Source organism: Nuphar pumila, chromosome 13 (genome assembly GCF_984573655.1).
Source record: "Nuphar pumila chromosome 13, dmNupPumi1.hap1.1, whole genome shotgun sequence".
Taxonomy (NCBI): Eukaryota; Viridiplantae; Streptophyta; class Magnoliopsida; order Nymphaeales; family Nymphaeaceae; genus Nuphar; species Nuphar pumila.
Genome location: NC_143261.1, coordinates 100,941,928 through 100,956,947, shown reverse-complemented (window position 1 = coordinate 100,956,947; position 15,020 = coordinate 100,941,928). Strand labels below are relative to the sequence as shown.

Below are 15,020 nucleotides of genomic sequence, written 5' to 3'. Positions count from 1 at the left end.
AAAAACTCTGGTTTTTTTAATGCATCAGTAGTTGTGTATTATGTGGTACACTGAGTAGCTCTAAATGTTGCATACTCACATGAAATTTTGCATGTGTCATATCTGAAACTTTTGGTGTCCTCAATACAGGAGAGTTGCTCCTTTAATGTCTGTAAGGTTATTTGGATTCTTGATATCAGGGGCTATGATGAATTTGTAGTTACTGTTTCAGCTGTTAGCTCTTGAGTAAGATAACTTGTGCCCAGGTATTTCTAAAACAAATGTGACTTTACATCATTAACAAGTCATTCCAATGCGACACGTCACATGGTATGGTTGCTAATGACTTGATGAATAGGGTTGACTCTATAATTGCTTTGAGGGCTTGGGATGGGCAGCCTTCTCCAATCTACAAACTAAGTTTAGCGAGTACAGGCATTCACTGACTGAGCACCTCAAGTGTTTGCATAGTGGTGTTCAGTCTCTTATTTATCCTGCATGCATGTCAATCTGCATCCTGATGTTGTGTATGGTTAACTATTTGCTATTGCAGTTTTATACAAATAAAAGATATTGATATTATTTCCTTTTTTAGGGTATAGTTAGAGGAAAGCTGGATCAGTGGCGTAGATGCTTTGAGGTGAAGACATATTTTACAAGAACTGTGTCTTGAAGATGGAAAACCAAAAGAACGGTTCCTTTACACTTGTGATTAAATTTTGGCACAGGTGCAATTTGCTGCTGGGAGGGATCTGAGACCTGCACAGCTTGATAGCATGATACAGACACTGTCAAGCTGGTAATTTTTCTAGTGGATCTCATATGAGAAAATGTGGGAAAAGGCCTTCTTAGAAATCGTAAACTTATAGAAATGCCAAATACACTGCTCATTTCCTGAATAGTGCAAGCTTCTTGAATCTGACCGAATGCCCTTACTATTTATGAGTATTTCCTGTTAATATATATATATATATATATATATATATATATATATATATATATATATATAATACCCAATAGGGGTATTTTTGTTATTTTACATAGTTGTTTCTAGAAACAACTATTTTATTAAATCTCTATTTTTATTTTCTTTTTCTTTTTATCTTTTTTTAAAATCTCCATTTTTGCACATGCATTGGGGGTCCCACATGGAGTCGTTGGGACCCCCAATGGTCATAAATATGCCCGTTGGGGGCTCCCAACAACACCATGGGGAGTGTTAAAATAAATGTACTATTATATATATATATATATATATATATATATATATATATATCCAAATACATCATAATACCTGATAGGGGTATTATGGTCATTTCACAAGTACCCAATAGGGGTACTTGTTTTACTTCTCCTTTTATTTTCTTTATTCTTTTTTTATTTTTTAAATCTTTCTTTTTGAGCCACTCAGGGGCCCCACCATAGAGTCGTTGGGGCTCCCAATAGTCACAATTGTGACCGTTGGGGGCTCCCAACGACTCTATTGGGAGCCCCTAAGTGCCTCCGGGTGCATCCCCTTGTAATTCTTCATGCTTTTGCAAGCTCCTCTTTTATAATAAAGAGTACATTTTATAGTTGTAGCCTTCTTTGAAGGCCTTTTGCATTGTTTCCTTGTGGAATCCTATTCTCTTATGCTTGTGTATTAGTCCGGTGTTGGACATTGTGAATGCATTTGCATTCTTAAATTCTTCCGCATACTTCATTACATGGTATCAGAGCCATTCAAATCTCTAAGGTGAAATCTTGTCTCTCTCTACCTTCTTCCTTTTTGAATCTTTGTATTGAAGCAATGGAAGCCAAGATCGACCTATCATTCAAGCTCAATGAAAAAAATTACATGATGTGGGCATCTACAATGAAAAATAATCTCAAAGGAAAGAAGCTTTGGGGTTATGTAATGGGGACCGTTCCGGAACCCCAACTTAAGCTCACAAAGATGGAAGGAGATCAAGAGAAAGCTCTTGAAGGTGATGCTTGGCTCAAAGCAATTGAAGATCATCATCGCCAAATGGAAGATTGGGAGAGCAACCATGCAAAAATCCTAGCATGGTTTATGAATAATGTTGAACTTAAGATATGTGCAAATATTGCTAAATTTCACCGAGCCAATGAAGTTTGGTTTTTTATAAAGGGTATGTATACCCAAAAGGATCTTGCAAGAGCTTATTTCTTGCAAGAAAAAGTGAGAATCACAAAACAAGGGGATATGAGCATACAAGATTACTATAGTGCTCTAAATCCTTTGTGGGATGAATTGGCTCTTTTAGAGCCTAAATGGGTAGCTATGGAGGATATGAAACTAAGACAAAAACAAATGGAACAAGATAGATTGTTTCAATTTTTATTTGGGCTTCGTCCTAAATTCGGACAAGATCCTCACTCCTCCATAGATCTACTATTCCTCCATTAGAGGATGCTATTGCCGAAATCACTCAAGAAGAGACTAGGTATGGCATGAGTAAAAGTATAGATGAAGTTCTTGCCGTGTCTAAACCCGACAATCATGTTAAAACATACAAGCCACCTCATTTTGGTAAACAAGGGAGTGGTGGAAGGAAGACGATTATATGTCATCATTGTTATGAGCCGGGACATATCAAACCCGTTTGTCCAAAGTTAAATGGGACTTTCAAGCCAAAGGTGGCTTCCGTTGAGGAACCTTCCACCAAAGAAGATGAAGGCAAAAATGGGGATCTCATGGACACTCTTGGTCAAATTTCCATGGCTCTCCAACAAATTCTAAAGGCCATTTCTTCCTCCTCCGGTGCCGCCATTGCCTCATCATCTCCTTCCGGTACGTATTTTTGGATTTTAGATTCCGGAGCTTCTTTTCACATGACTCCCCATGAAAATGCATTAACCAACGTAAGCACCAATTCAAAAATATCTTGTGTCTCTACGGCCGATGAAACTTTTCTCAAAATAAATGGTATTGGAACTCTTAATCTTAAAAATATTCAAAATTTCTTTTTTTCAAAAGTAAGAATAGTTCCTAAACTAAATCTTAACCTTTTTTTCGTTTCCTAAATTGCCGACCATGGATGTGAAATATCTTTCTCATCTCAAGGGTGCTTTGTGCAGGATCTCCGGTCCGGGAAGCGGATTGGGCAATGCCATAGAAAGAGAGATCTTTATTTTATGGATCACTTAACGCTCCCTAATACCTCTTTTTGTACTTATGTCCAAAATAAAAATATTGAAGCTTGGCATAAAAGACTTGGACATCCAAGTTACTCTAAAATGTATCTTTTTCCTTTTAGAAACAAGTTTTGTAAAGAAAAAGATATCAATTACAAAGATTGCATTTTTGGAAAATGAAGTCTATTCCTTTTCCTATAAGAACCTTTGTGTCAACAAGACCTTTTGAATTGTTGCATTCCGATGTATGGGGACCATTTTCGGTTCTAACTAAAGGTGGTTATTCATATTATGTTACTTTTATTGATGATTATACTAGATATGAATGGATTTATTTTCTTAACCTTAAATCGGAAGTTTTTAACTTTTTCAAAGAATTTTATGCAAAAGTTTAAAATCAATTTCAAAGCCGCATATCCATTCTTAGATCCGATTCGGGTGGAGAATACTTATTAAATGAGTTTCAATCATATTTAAAACATGACATTTGTCATCAAAGATCATGCCCAAGAACTCCTCAACAAAACAGTCTAGCTGAAAGAAAACATAGACATATTTTAGAAACCACTAGATCATTACTTATTTCTAAAAATATTCCTAAATTTTTTTGGGCTGAAGCCGTGTTAACCTCCGCCTATTTAATCAATAGAATGTCATCTTCAAAATTAAATAATCTCTCTCCTTATGAAAAGCTTTTTAACCTAACACCTGATTACAATCATCTTCATATTTTTTGGATGTAAATGTTTTGTTCTTTTACATAAAAGAGATAAGTTGTCATCAAAAGCAATTGAATGTGTATTTTTAGGATATGGTGAAAATAAAAAAAGGCTATAGATGCTTTGACTATAAAAACAAGTTATTTGTCTCTAAAGATGTGACTTTTTTAGAAGATGAAAATGGTTTTGAAATATTAGATAAACCCAATGAAATCAAATATATGTTTCTCAATGATCTTTTAGAAGATCCAAATGATGACTCTTTAAGTCATCCGAAAATCCTAGAAAATACTCATAGTGATGATTCTCATGGTATTGAGGTATCACCAACTAATGGTGACAATCTCCAAGTTTACACCCGGCATGAGCAAGAGCAACTTATTAGTGCTTTAGAAAAATTCTTCCGGCTTAATGAACCTCTAGAAGAAATCTCCCTTAGGCGATCCTCTAGGGAATCAATTCCACCTAATAGGTTTGTGGTTTGTCTTATATGAATCTCTCTCACCTAACTATAGAGCTTGTCTAATAGCCTTGCATTCATACTATGAACCTTATTATAATCAAGCAAAAAATACACCTCATTGGGTTGAAGGAATGAGAGTTGAGCTAGATGCTTTAAATAAGGCTAAAACTTGGGAAATAGTTCAACTTCCTCTAAATAAAAAAGCTATTGGATGTCGGTGGGTTTACAAAGTCAAGACAAAAAGTGATGGTTCTCTAGAACGATATAAAGCCAGATTAGTTGCTAAGGGATACTCACAAGAATATGACATTGATTATGAGGAGACTTTTGCCCCTGTGGCTCGCATGACAAGTGTTAGAACTCTAATTGCTGTAGCATCATCAAAGAAATGACCTATATTTCAACTAGATGTTAAAAATGTCTTTCTTAATGGTCAATTAAATGAAGAAGTATATATGGATCCTCCTCCGGGAATTAATCTTAACCAAGGTCAAACTCTTCGATTATTAAAAGCTTTATATGGCCTTAAACACGCCCCTAAGGCTTGGTATGATAGATTTAGTGCTATCATGATAAAATTGGGATTTCATTCATATTATACTGACACTGCTCTCTTTGTTAAAAGTGTAGGTAATAGTATTATCATCATTATGCTTTATGTTGATGATATGATCATCACAGGTAATGATGAAAGTATTTGGGTTTTCTTAGGTATTTTCTTGGTATTGAAGTAGCATACTCTCCCCGAGGGTATATTTTGTCACAGATGAAGCTTGTTGCAGATATATGTTCCAAATCTGAAATTTCAGATAACAAAAAAGTGGAAACTCTCGAGGTTATCAATGCTAAACTATGGTTGGAGGATGGAGTTCTGCTGGATGATCCTACACCTTACCAACAACTCATTGGATCTCTCACCTATCTGACTATCACCATGTCTGATATTGCTCATGCTGTGCACTCCGCAAGCCAATTTCAGCATGCCTCTACAACTGTGCATATGAGTGTTGTGCTTTGGATCATTCACTACATCAAAAATACTTTAACTAAAGGGCTATTCCTATCTTCACTCTCTTCATTAAATTTACTTGCTTATACTGATGCTGATTGGGGAGGTAACCCAAATGATTGAATCTCAACTATTGGCTTTTGTGTCTTTTTAGGAGATTCGTTGATCGCCTGGAGATGCAAGAAACAACAGAAAGTCTCATTATCTTCCACTGAAGCTGAGTATCGGGCTATGACAATTACTATAATGGAACTTGTATGGCTTCGAAGTCTTCTTCAAGATATGAGAGTTGAAATTTCGGGTGCTTCGAAGCTCTGCTGCGACAACAAAAGTGCCATCTATATTGCCAGCAACCACACCTTCCATGAGCAGACTAAACATATAGAAATGGACTGTCACTATGTTCATGATGAGTATCTCCTTGGGACAGTTACATTGCCATATGTCACATCCGAATACTAGCTCGCAGATTTTTTTACTAAAGCACTTCCTGCTCCTCGTTTTTTGTTTCTTCTTGGCAAACTTTCGGTCATCTCCCCGTAAAGTTTGAGGGGGGGTGTTAAAATAAATGTACTATTATATATATATATCATAATACCCGATAGGGGTATTATGGTCATTTCATAAGTACCCAATAGGGGCACTTGTTTTTCTTCTCCTTTTATTTTCTTTATTCTTTATTCTTTATTTATTTTTTAAAACTTTCTTTTTGAGCCACTTAGGGGCCCACCATAGAGTCGTTAGGGCCCCCAACGGTCACAATTGTGACTGTTGGGGGCTCCCAACGACTCTATTGGGAGCCCCTAAGTGCCTCCTTGATGTATAAATAGGGGTGCATCCCCTTGTAATTCTTCATGCTTTTGCAAGCTCCTCTTTTATAATAAAGAGTACATTTTATAGTTGTAGCCTTCTTTGAAGGCCTTTTGCATTGTTTCCTTTTGGAATCCTATTCTCTTATGCTTGTGTATTAGTCCGGTGTTGGACATTGTGAATGCATTTGCATTCTTAAATTCTTCCGCATACTTCATTACAGGGGAGCCCCCAATGGATCCTCTTTTCCTATTTTCTTTTTGTATAAATAGGGGTCATTCCCCCATGTATTTGTTAAGCCTTAGAGCTCCTCTCTAATAAAATCTTTTGTTATTTTTATTGTTGCCTTGTCTCATAGGGGACATTTCTCTTATCTCTCTCTCTTGTATTTGTCCATTGCAGAACATTTTTGAATGCATTAAGCATTCTTTATATTTTCGCATACTTCAGTACATGGTATCATAGCCATATGATTCTTGAAAGATTGAAACCGTGATTTGCCTCTCCATCCTTCCTCTCATATTGTGTTGGTGCAATAGAATCCAAGATCGACTTATCCTTCAAGCTCAATGGCAAGAACTACATGACGTGAGCATCCGCAATGAAAAATAATCTCAAGGGAAAAAAACTTTGGGGTTATGATATGGCTTCTATTTCAGAACCTCAACTAAAGCTCACTAAGATCGAAGGAGGTCAAGAAAAGGCTCTTGAGGGAGATGCTCGCCTCAAGGCTATTGAAGAACATCAAAGAAAGATGGAGGATTGAGAGAGCAATCATGCAAAAATCCTTGCATGGTTTATGAATAATGTTGAACTCAAGGTATGTGCAAATATAGCTAAATTTCGTAGAGCTAATGAGGCTTGGTTCTTTATGAATGATATGTATACCCAAAAAGATCTTGCAAGAGCATACCTTTTGCAATACAAATTATGAACCACTAAGCAAGGTGATTTGAGCATTCAAGACTATTATAGTGCTCTAAATCCTCTATGGGATGAGTTAACTTTTTTGGAGCCTAAATGGGTTGCTATAGAGGATGTAGAACTTAGGCAAAAGCAAATAGAACAAGAAAGATTGCTTTAATTTCTATTTGAGCTTTGTCCCGAATTTGAACAAGATCCTCTCTTCTACATAGATCTATTCTTCTATTGCCGAAATTACCCAAGAAAAAACTTGGCTTGTCTTGATTAAAAATGTAGATGAAGTCCTTGCCGTATCTAAACCCAGCAACAATGTTAAAAATACAAACCATCACACTTTGAAAAGCAAGGTAACTATAATGGAGGTAGAAAGATGATTGTTTGTCATCATTGTTATGAGTCAGGTCATATTAAACCCGCTTGCCCAAAATTATGTAGAACTTTCAAACCTAAGGTTGCTTCCGTCAAAGAATCAACCAACAAAAAACAAGATGAAGGCAAGAGCGTTATCTCAAGAAAACTCTTGGACAAATATCCATGGCTCTTCAACAAATATTCAAAGCTACTTTCTCTACATCGGGTGCCGCCATTGCTTCTACGTCACCACCCGATATGTATTCTTGGATTTTAGATTCCGGGGTATCCTTTCATATGCCTCTTTATGAAAATGATTTAATCGATGTATTTACTAATTCAAAAATATTTTGTGTTTCGACGGTCGATGGAACTTTTCTAAAAATAAAAGGTATATGAACACTAGATCCTAAAATTTCTCATTTTTTTGTTTGTTTCAAAAGAGTGGTTCCAAAATTAATTCTAAATCTTTTCTCGGTTTCCCAAATTGCCGACCATAGATGTGAAATATCTTTCTTATCTAATGGATGCTTTGTACAAAATCTCCAGTTTAGGAAGCGGATTGGGCAAGGCCACAAGAAGGGAGACCTCTACTATATGGATCATTTGACTCTTCGTACAAACTCTTTTTATACTTATGTCAAAGACAAAAGTATTGAAACTTGGCATAAAAGACTTGGACATCCAAGTTACTCTAAAATGCAATTTTTTCTTTTGGAAACAAATTTTGTAAAGAAAAAGGTATAAATTGCAAAGATTGCATTTTTGGAAAGATTGGAATCTATTTTATTTTCAACTTGAACTTTTATTTCAGTAAGACCTTTTGAATTAGTGCATTCGGATGTTTGGGGTCCATCATCGGTTATATCTAAAGGTGGTTATTCATATTACGTAACATTCATCGATGACTTTACTGGATATGCATGGATTTATTTCCTTAATCTTAAATCAGAAGTTTTTTTCTTCTTTAAACAATTTTGCCTAAAAATTCAAAATCAATTTCAAAGTAGCATATCCATTCTTAGATCTGATTCGGGTGGAGAATACCTATCCAATGATTTTCAAGATTATTTGAAGCAAAATAGAATTTGTCATTAAAGATCATGTCCTAGAACTCCACAACAAAACGGGCTAGCAGAAAGAAAACATAGGCATATTATACAAACCGATAGAACATTGCTTATTTCTAAAAATATTCTTAAGAATTTTTGGGTTGAAGTTGTCTTAACTTCCACCTATTTAATAAATTGTATGTCGTCATCAATTTTAAAAAATATCTCATGATTTTTTTTTTTAACATTATGCCCGATTTCAATCGTCTTCGTACTTTTTCTTGCAAATGTTTTGTTCTTTTGCATAAAAGAGATAAGTTGTCTCTAAAGGCGATTGAATGTGTTTTCCTTGGATATGGTGAAAATAAAAAAGGATATAAATGCTTTGATTACCAAAACAATAAACTTTATGTTTCAAAAGATGTGTCATTCTTAGAAGATGAAAATGGTTTTGAAAATATTGATAAAAGCGATGAAATTGACTATATGTTCTTATATGATTTTTCCCCAACGAAAGATATGTATGATGATTCTTTAAATCTTTTTGAAGTAATGGATGATACACATCCTAATATTGAAACATCACCAAGTTGTGATGACATCATTGATAAAAATATCCATGTTTATACCCGGTGTGAACAAGATAAACCCATTAGTGTTTTAGAAAAATTTTCTCAAAATAATGAATCTATAGAAGAAACCTCTCTTAGGCGATCTACTAGAGAATCCATTTCACCAAATAGGTTTCTGTCATATGAATCACTACACCTAATTATAAGGCTTGTCTAATAACTTTACACTCAAATCATGAGCCTGCACATTATAATCAAGTAAAAAATATACCATATTGGGTAGAAGCCATTAAAATTGAACTAGATGCTCTAAAAAGACTACCACTTGGAAAATAGTTAAACTTCCTCCAAATAAAAAACCAATTGAATGTCGGTGGGTTTTTAAAGTTAAGACTAAAAGTGATGGTTCTTTAGAATGATATAAAACAAGATTAGTTTCTAAAGGATATTCACAAGAATACAACATTGATTATAAGAAAACTTTTGCGCCCGTAGCTAGAATGACTAGTATTAAAACTTTAATAGCTATGGCTTCAACTAAAAAATGACCTATATATTAATTAGTTATTAAAAATGTTTTTCTTAATGGAAAACTAAATGAAGAAGTCTACATGGATCCTCCGTCGAGATTTAACATTAGATAAGGTCAAACTCTTAAACTTTTAAAAGCTTTATAATGGTCTTAAACAAGCTCCCAAGGCTTGGTATGATAGATTTAGTGATATTATGATTAATCTGGGTTTCTGTTCATGCTATACTGACATTGCTCTCTTTGTCAAAAATGTAGAAACTGTTGATGTCATGATTATAATAGGAAATGATCAAGTTGGTATTTGTAATGTTAAAAATATGTTAAAAGATAATTTTGATATGCCTGACTTAGGATTCTTGAGATATTTCTTAGGAATTGAAGTTGCATATTCTCCCAGAGGATATATACTTTTGCAAATGAAGCTTGTTGCAGATATATGTATTAAATCTGAAATTTCAGATGACAAGGTGGAGACTCTTGAAGTGATCAATGCTAAGTTAAGACTGGAGGATGAGGTTATTCTAGAAGATCCTACACCCTACAGACAACTCATTGGTTCTCTCACTTATCTGTCCATTACCAGACCAGATATTGCATATGTCATTCACTTTGCTAGCTAGTTTAAACATGCTCTTACAACTGTGCATATGAGTGTCGTACTATGAATCGTCAGATATATAAAAGATACCATCACTAAAGGGCTATTTCTATCCTCATCCTCTTCATTAAATTTGCTTGCCTATACTGATGCAGATTGGGGAGGTAACTCAAATGATAGAATCTCAACTATTGGTTTCTATTTTAAGAGATTTTTTAATTGCCTGGAGATGCAAGAAGAAGCAGAAAATTTCGTTGTCTTCTACTGAAGCTAAATACATGACTATGACAACTACCACAATGGAACTCGTTTGGATACGAAGTCTTCTCAGAGATATGGATGTAGACATCTCTAGTCCTTCGAAGCTGTACTGCGACAACAAAAGTGAGATTTATATCGCCAACAATCACACATTCCATGAGCGCACCAATCATATATAGATGGACTTCCACTATGTTCATGATGAATATTTGAGAGGAACAGTTACCCTACCATATGTCACATCAGAGTATCAGTTGGCGGACTTCTTCACTAAAACTCTCTATGCTCCCCGTTTTATTTTTCTTCTTAGCAAACTTTCAGTCATTTTTCCATAAAGTTTGAGGGAGGTGTTAATATATATATATATATATATATATATACACTTGATAGGGGTATTTTTGTCATTTTACATAATTGTTTCTAGAAACAACTATTTTATTAAATCTTTATTTTTATTTTCTTTTAAAATTTTCTTTTTGCATATGCATTGGGGGTCCCAACGACACCATGGGGAGCCCCCAATGGCTACTCTTTTCTATTTTCTTTTTGTTTAAATAGGGGTCATTCTCCCTTGTATTTGTTAAGCCTTAGAGCTCTTCTGTAATAAAATCTTTTGTTATTTTTATTGTTACCTTGTAAAGGCTTGTTGTATTGTCTTACAGTGGACTTTTCTCTTATCTCTCTCTCATGTATTTGTCCATTGTAGGACATTTTTGAATGCATTAAGCATTCTTTATATTTCCACATACTTCATTACATTTTCCTAGGTAAGAATGATGTAGTCCTTGGTAATGGTGGCCTGTAGTCTCTTGTTTAATGGACATCTTGAATCCATGTTTGAAACATGATCATTATAGAAAACTAATAAAGCACTCAAGTGACTCAAAAGAAAAAACCAGACGGGTTAGCAGTTTGATCCGGGCAGCGATTTTTGGATCAGGTTTTAGTGCTCTTGAATACATGATAAGAATCTGAACCAAGCAGTATGTGGCAAGCTGGTTTGTGGTCAGTTGATGAAGTTTCTAATAGCATGGGTTCGTCTGTAGGTTTGCTACTTCAGATAATTTGCTATTGACGATCCAAGACAAAATCAGATGGGCTGATACCATGGGTGAGCTGGAAAGAAAACACCGAAAGGAGGTTGATGATAAGATTGATGAAGTAAAGAAGAACATCAAGGTCAGTAAAACTCATGCTATCTTAAGAAAAGAATATACTTACGGGGTGCAGGATATGTTAGTCGAAAGCATCTTACTTACTTGATGGCAGAAGTTACAAACTGTAAGCAGACCGACATGGACTTGCGAGGCCATGAGGAGTATTCTGAGCCCGGAGTGATGGATTATGAAGAAGACCGAAGCCGACCCAAGAGGTAATTTTGCTGTGATATGATTTGCTGAACTGAAAAATTCTCGAGCTCTCCTTGTATGTATATGCATAGTGCACCCATACAAGTAGTGTGTACAATCTTGGCTCTGCTTTGAGTAGTCTTGATATGGATTCATATCCGATTGGTAGCCCACTTGACCTCATTGGTTGTGGCCCATTTGCATCTTGTCATTCACTTCCTATATCTTGTAGTTCTCAAAAAACATCTGGATATGCATGTCTCTAGACTGGTAGTGCTCAAAGGACTTTGTTGATCTGGTGGTGGAGCCAGATATCCAAATTAGGGTGGGCACAGGTGTGTGACTGTGTGTGTGGCAATTGGACCCGCTGGCAGAGAGAGAGAGAGAGAGAGAGAGAGAGAGGGCCTGGCCCATATGTAGCTCCGCCCCTGGTTGTTCGCACCCGGCTTAGCCTGGTCTTTTTGCATGATTCAGGTGTTGATCACAATTTCGTGATTGGTTGACATGCCCTTGTATGCTTGTACAGTCATGTGCCATGAAATCCAGAGTTACTGATTTTCGTGAAATTGTGGAAGCTTTGCAGAAGGCGGCAGCCATTGGTGTAGAATGCTGGGTGCGAGTGGGCTCTTTGTGGGCGAATTATCTGAGCGCATCATCGGGTTCACTCTTTTTGTTGATGGCATTCCAGTGACAGTTTGACGTCCGCCATCTTCTTGTGCTGAGTCTCCAGATATACGGCGATGGTTCTACCATTTATACGCTCTCTTTAACATGAATTTGAAGTTATATCTGACATTTTTTTTGTTATATATGTGGAAATTTACAGGATTGTCTTTTCTTTTTGGATAGTCGTGCTGGGATAAATCCCGTGGGATTCAAACCACAGACCCCCGGTTATGACGGTGCAACTTAATTATTCAATGATCTCATTTGGTCCCTGCGGAGTTGCTGTTTCTGGGACAAAATTTCCTTCGCAATGGCCCTTGGCCCGGTTCATTATGTACTCACCTTCTCGCAAGTCGGGGGGGGGGGGGGCGGATAACCCCCCGGCGACAGTGAGATTTGAACCTTAGAACCCTGAGTTATGATAGTGCGACCTTACCATTCAGCTATCTCACTTGATTCTTTGTCTTTTGCTTTATTTTTCAAGGATTAGCATGTTTACTGGAAGTCCGCTTGGTTTTCGTCTTTCAAAAATGACGAAGAGTTTTGAGTTGGTTGGCTGAGCCGAAAGTGGGCTCGAAAGGTCGAACCGACCCGGGCTTTGAAGCCTATGTCACAATGATACTCCCATTTACTCTCTTGCCCCTTCTATGTTATTTTCAAGGGAAAAGTGCACAAGAATGGCGTGTCCTGCGTCCTTTCAGTAGTGTCCACATGATGGTGGTTCGGACCCGCGCAGTAGTTGCTTGAGACTGTTTTTTTTTTTTTTTGGACAGACAAAAATGGGGTTAGGTCAGACCTTACTAGTTATGCAACTATACCATAGGGATTCGAACTTGCAACGTCCCAAGACAAGGTGACGTGCACTAACCGCTCCTGCCACACAAGCGGAGACCCCGTTGGTACTTGAGACTGGTTCTTTGTTGAGTTCCCCGGTGTCGTTTTTGAGCATTGTCGAAGGGTTATTTTAGAGGAAAGAGAATTTAATTAAATAAATTTTTTATCAAACGGCCCAGAACACGACACTTTTACAAACAGTCCCCGATTCTGAGCCTTCCTTTTTCTGTTTATTACTACTGCACACGAGGACGAGGTGCACTTGTAAGCCACGTGTCTTTCCCACGTAGGAAACAATGATCCACACGCTGGACCTTCACGAATAGATACTTGCCACGTAGGAAAGAGATTCACCCGCTCTTGATGACGTGTAGGGACGTCGTTCTTTAATTTACCAATAGCTGCTCTCCGCTTAGGAAAGAGGTGGCCCCACTGAGATTCGCCGGAAGCATTCCCTGCCTGCCGCCGAAGTCCGGACCGGTGTGGGCTTAAGCCGGGACGGAGCCTGCTGAGACCTGCTTCCAACGCTGCTTCGGTGAAGGCGATGACGAGGCCGACCTCTTTGCCGGCGAGACCGGTGCTGGCTCCACCGCCAGAGAGTCGACCTCCAACGGGAAATTGAGTAGAGCCCGTCTGCCGCGTATCCGGTAAGCCGCACGGTCGTAGGCGAACGCGGCCTCCTCCGCCGTCTCATACGTGCCGAGCCAGACGCGGGCGCCGTTCTTGGCCGGGTCTCGGATCTGGGAGGCGAATTTCCCGCACGGCCGCTGCCGGACTCCCCGGTAGTGCTTCCCCTTGGGAGCGGGCGTCGCGGGCGGAGATGGTGACGTCTCAACGGGTTCGGGCTTGATGGCAGCGGCCGTAACCGGTTGGAAGGGCGACCAGTCGACGGAGATGTCGTGGCGGAGGACCATTTCATCGGAGTCGTTCTCCTTGATGGGGAGCTCGCCCCAGCCGTGGGTCAGGCAGGGGAAGAGGGATCCGAAGCTGGGGCAGCGGAGGAAGGGCGGCTCTGCGATGGATTCCGGCAGTAAAGGGAAGGGGTCGCTCTCGTCGAGGAGGTGCTGCCGGATGGAGTCAAGCACCGCCTGGTCTCTGCTGCTGCTGGTGCACCCGTACATCATCTGGGCGGTGATGGACGGTTTTGTTTCAGGTGGGCTAGGGAGAGTCTGAAGTAGCGCAAGGGAAGGTGGGTGGAAGGCGGAGTGCTTTTATAAGGGTGGGGATTGGATTGGAGAGGATAACGGGGTTCTGTAAGAAGATTTGGGGCGGCTTTCCATGAAGCTTCGATCGGGCGCAAAGGCAGCACGTGCTGTCATGCCCGGTTCGTCCATTTTGCTTACGCAACCGGATCTGACGTCAGCCGGAAGATGAGGTGGGCCCCGCGGACGGGATGCTTCTGTGAAGTGTCGCTAAAAAGATTTGTGGGCCCGTCCCGTGTGGGCATTATTTTGCCCCCGCTGCCTTTATCTGACGGAGCCGGTTAAAGGCCGACGTCCCATGAAGCTTTATTTCGGGAACTTTCAGCTAAAAAGATCTTTATCATATGATGTCAGGCAGATCTACATTGATCTTGGCCGTTCAACTGTTGCTTTTTAACGGTTACCATCAGTCCGCATACAGGTGAAAGAAGCTAACCATTGGTTTGGACTGCTAAGATTGAATGTAAGATGGGTGTCATCATATGTCACATGATAACATCCGTTGTTGCTTTCAGCTTTACACCTTGGGCCATGGAGCTCAATGTGGTGATTAAGAAAATT

At 38.5% G+C, this 15,020-nt stretch overlaps 1 protein-coding gene and 1 pseudogene across 5 annotated transcripts in view; one reads left to right on the top strand and one right to left on the bottom strand.

The window, feature by feature from the left end:
• LOC149819481 (COP9 signalosome complex subunit 7-like) overlaps positions 1-12,792 on the top strand; it is a 34,055-nt gene extending 21,263 nt beyond the window's left edge. Inside the window, exons 5-9 of one of the 4 annotated variants that reach the window (XM_089985552.1) lie at positions 575-619; positions 708-778; positions 11,455-11,587; positions 11,698-11,780; positions 12,341-12,792. In XM_089985552.1, coding sequence (XP_089841678.1) covers positions 575-619; positions 708-778; positions 11,455-11,587; positions 11,698-11,780; positions 12,341-12,362 — 354 coding nt within the window. In that variant the 3' untranslated portion in view covers positions 12,363-12,792. Of the gene's footprint in view, positions 1-574; positions 620-707; positions 779-11,454; positions 11,588-11,677; positions 11,781-12,332 lie in introns of all 4 variants that reach the window. The other 3 variants (XM_089985551.1, XM_089985553.1, XM_089985554.1) reach the window with 3 other exon arrangements.
• Positions 12,793-13,385: 593 nt separating this feature from the next.
• LOC149819480 (ethylene-responsive transcription factor 1A pseudogene) lies at positions 13,386-14,435 on the bottom strand (annotated as a pseudogene). Its single transcript, XR_016427370.1, has one exon. The product of XR_016427370.1 is annotated as an ethylene-responsive transcription factor 1A pseudogene (transcript).
• Between the last annotated feature and the right edge of the window lie 585 nt (positions 14,436-15,020).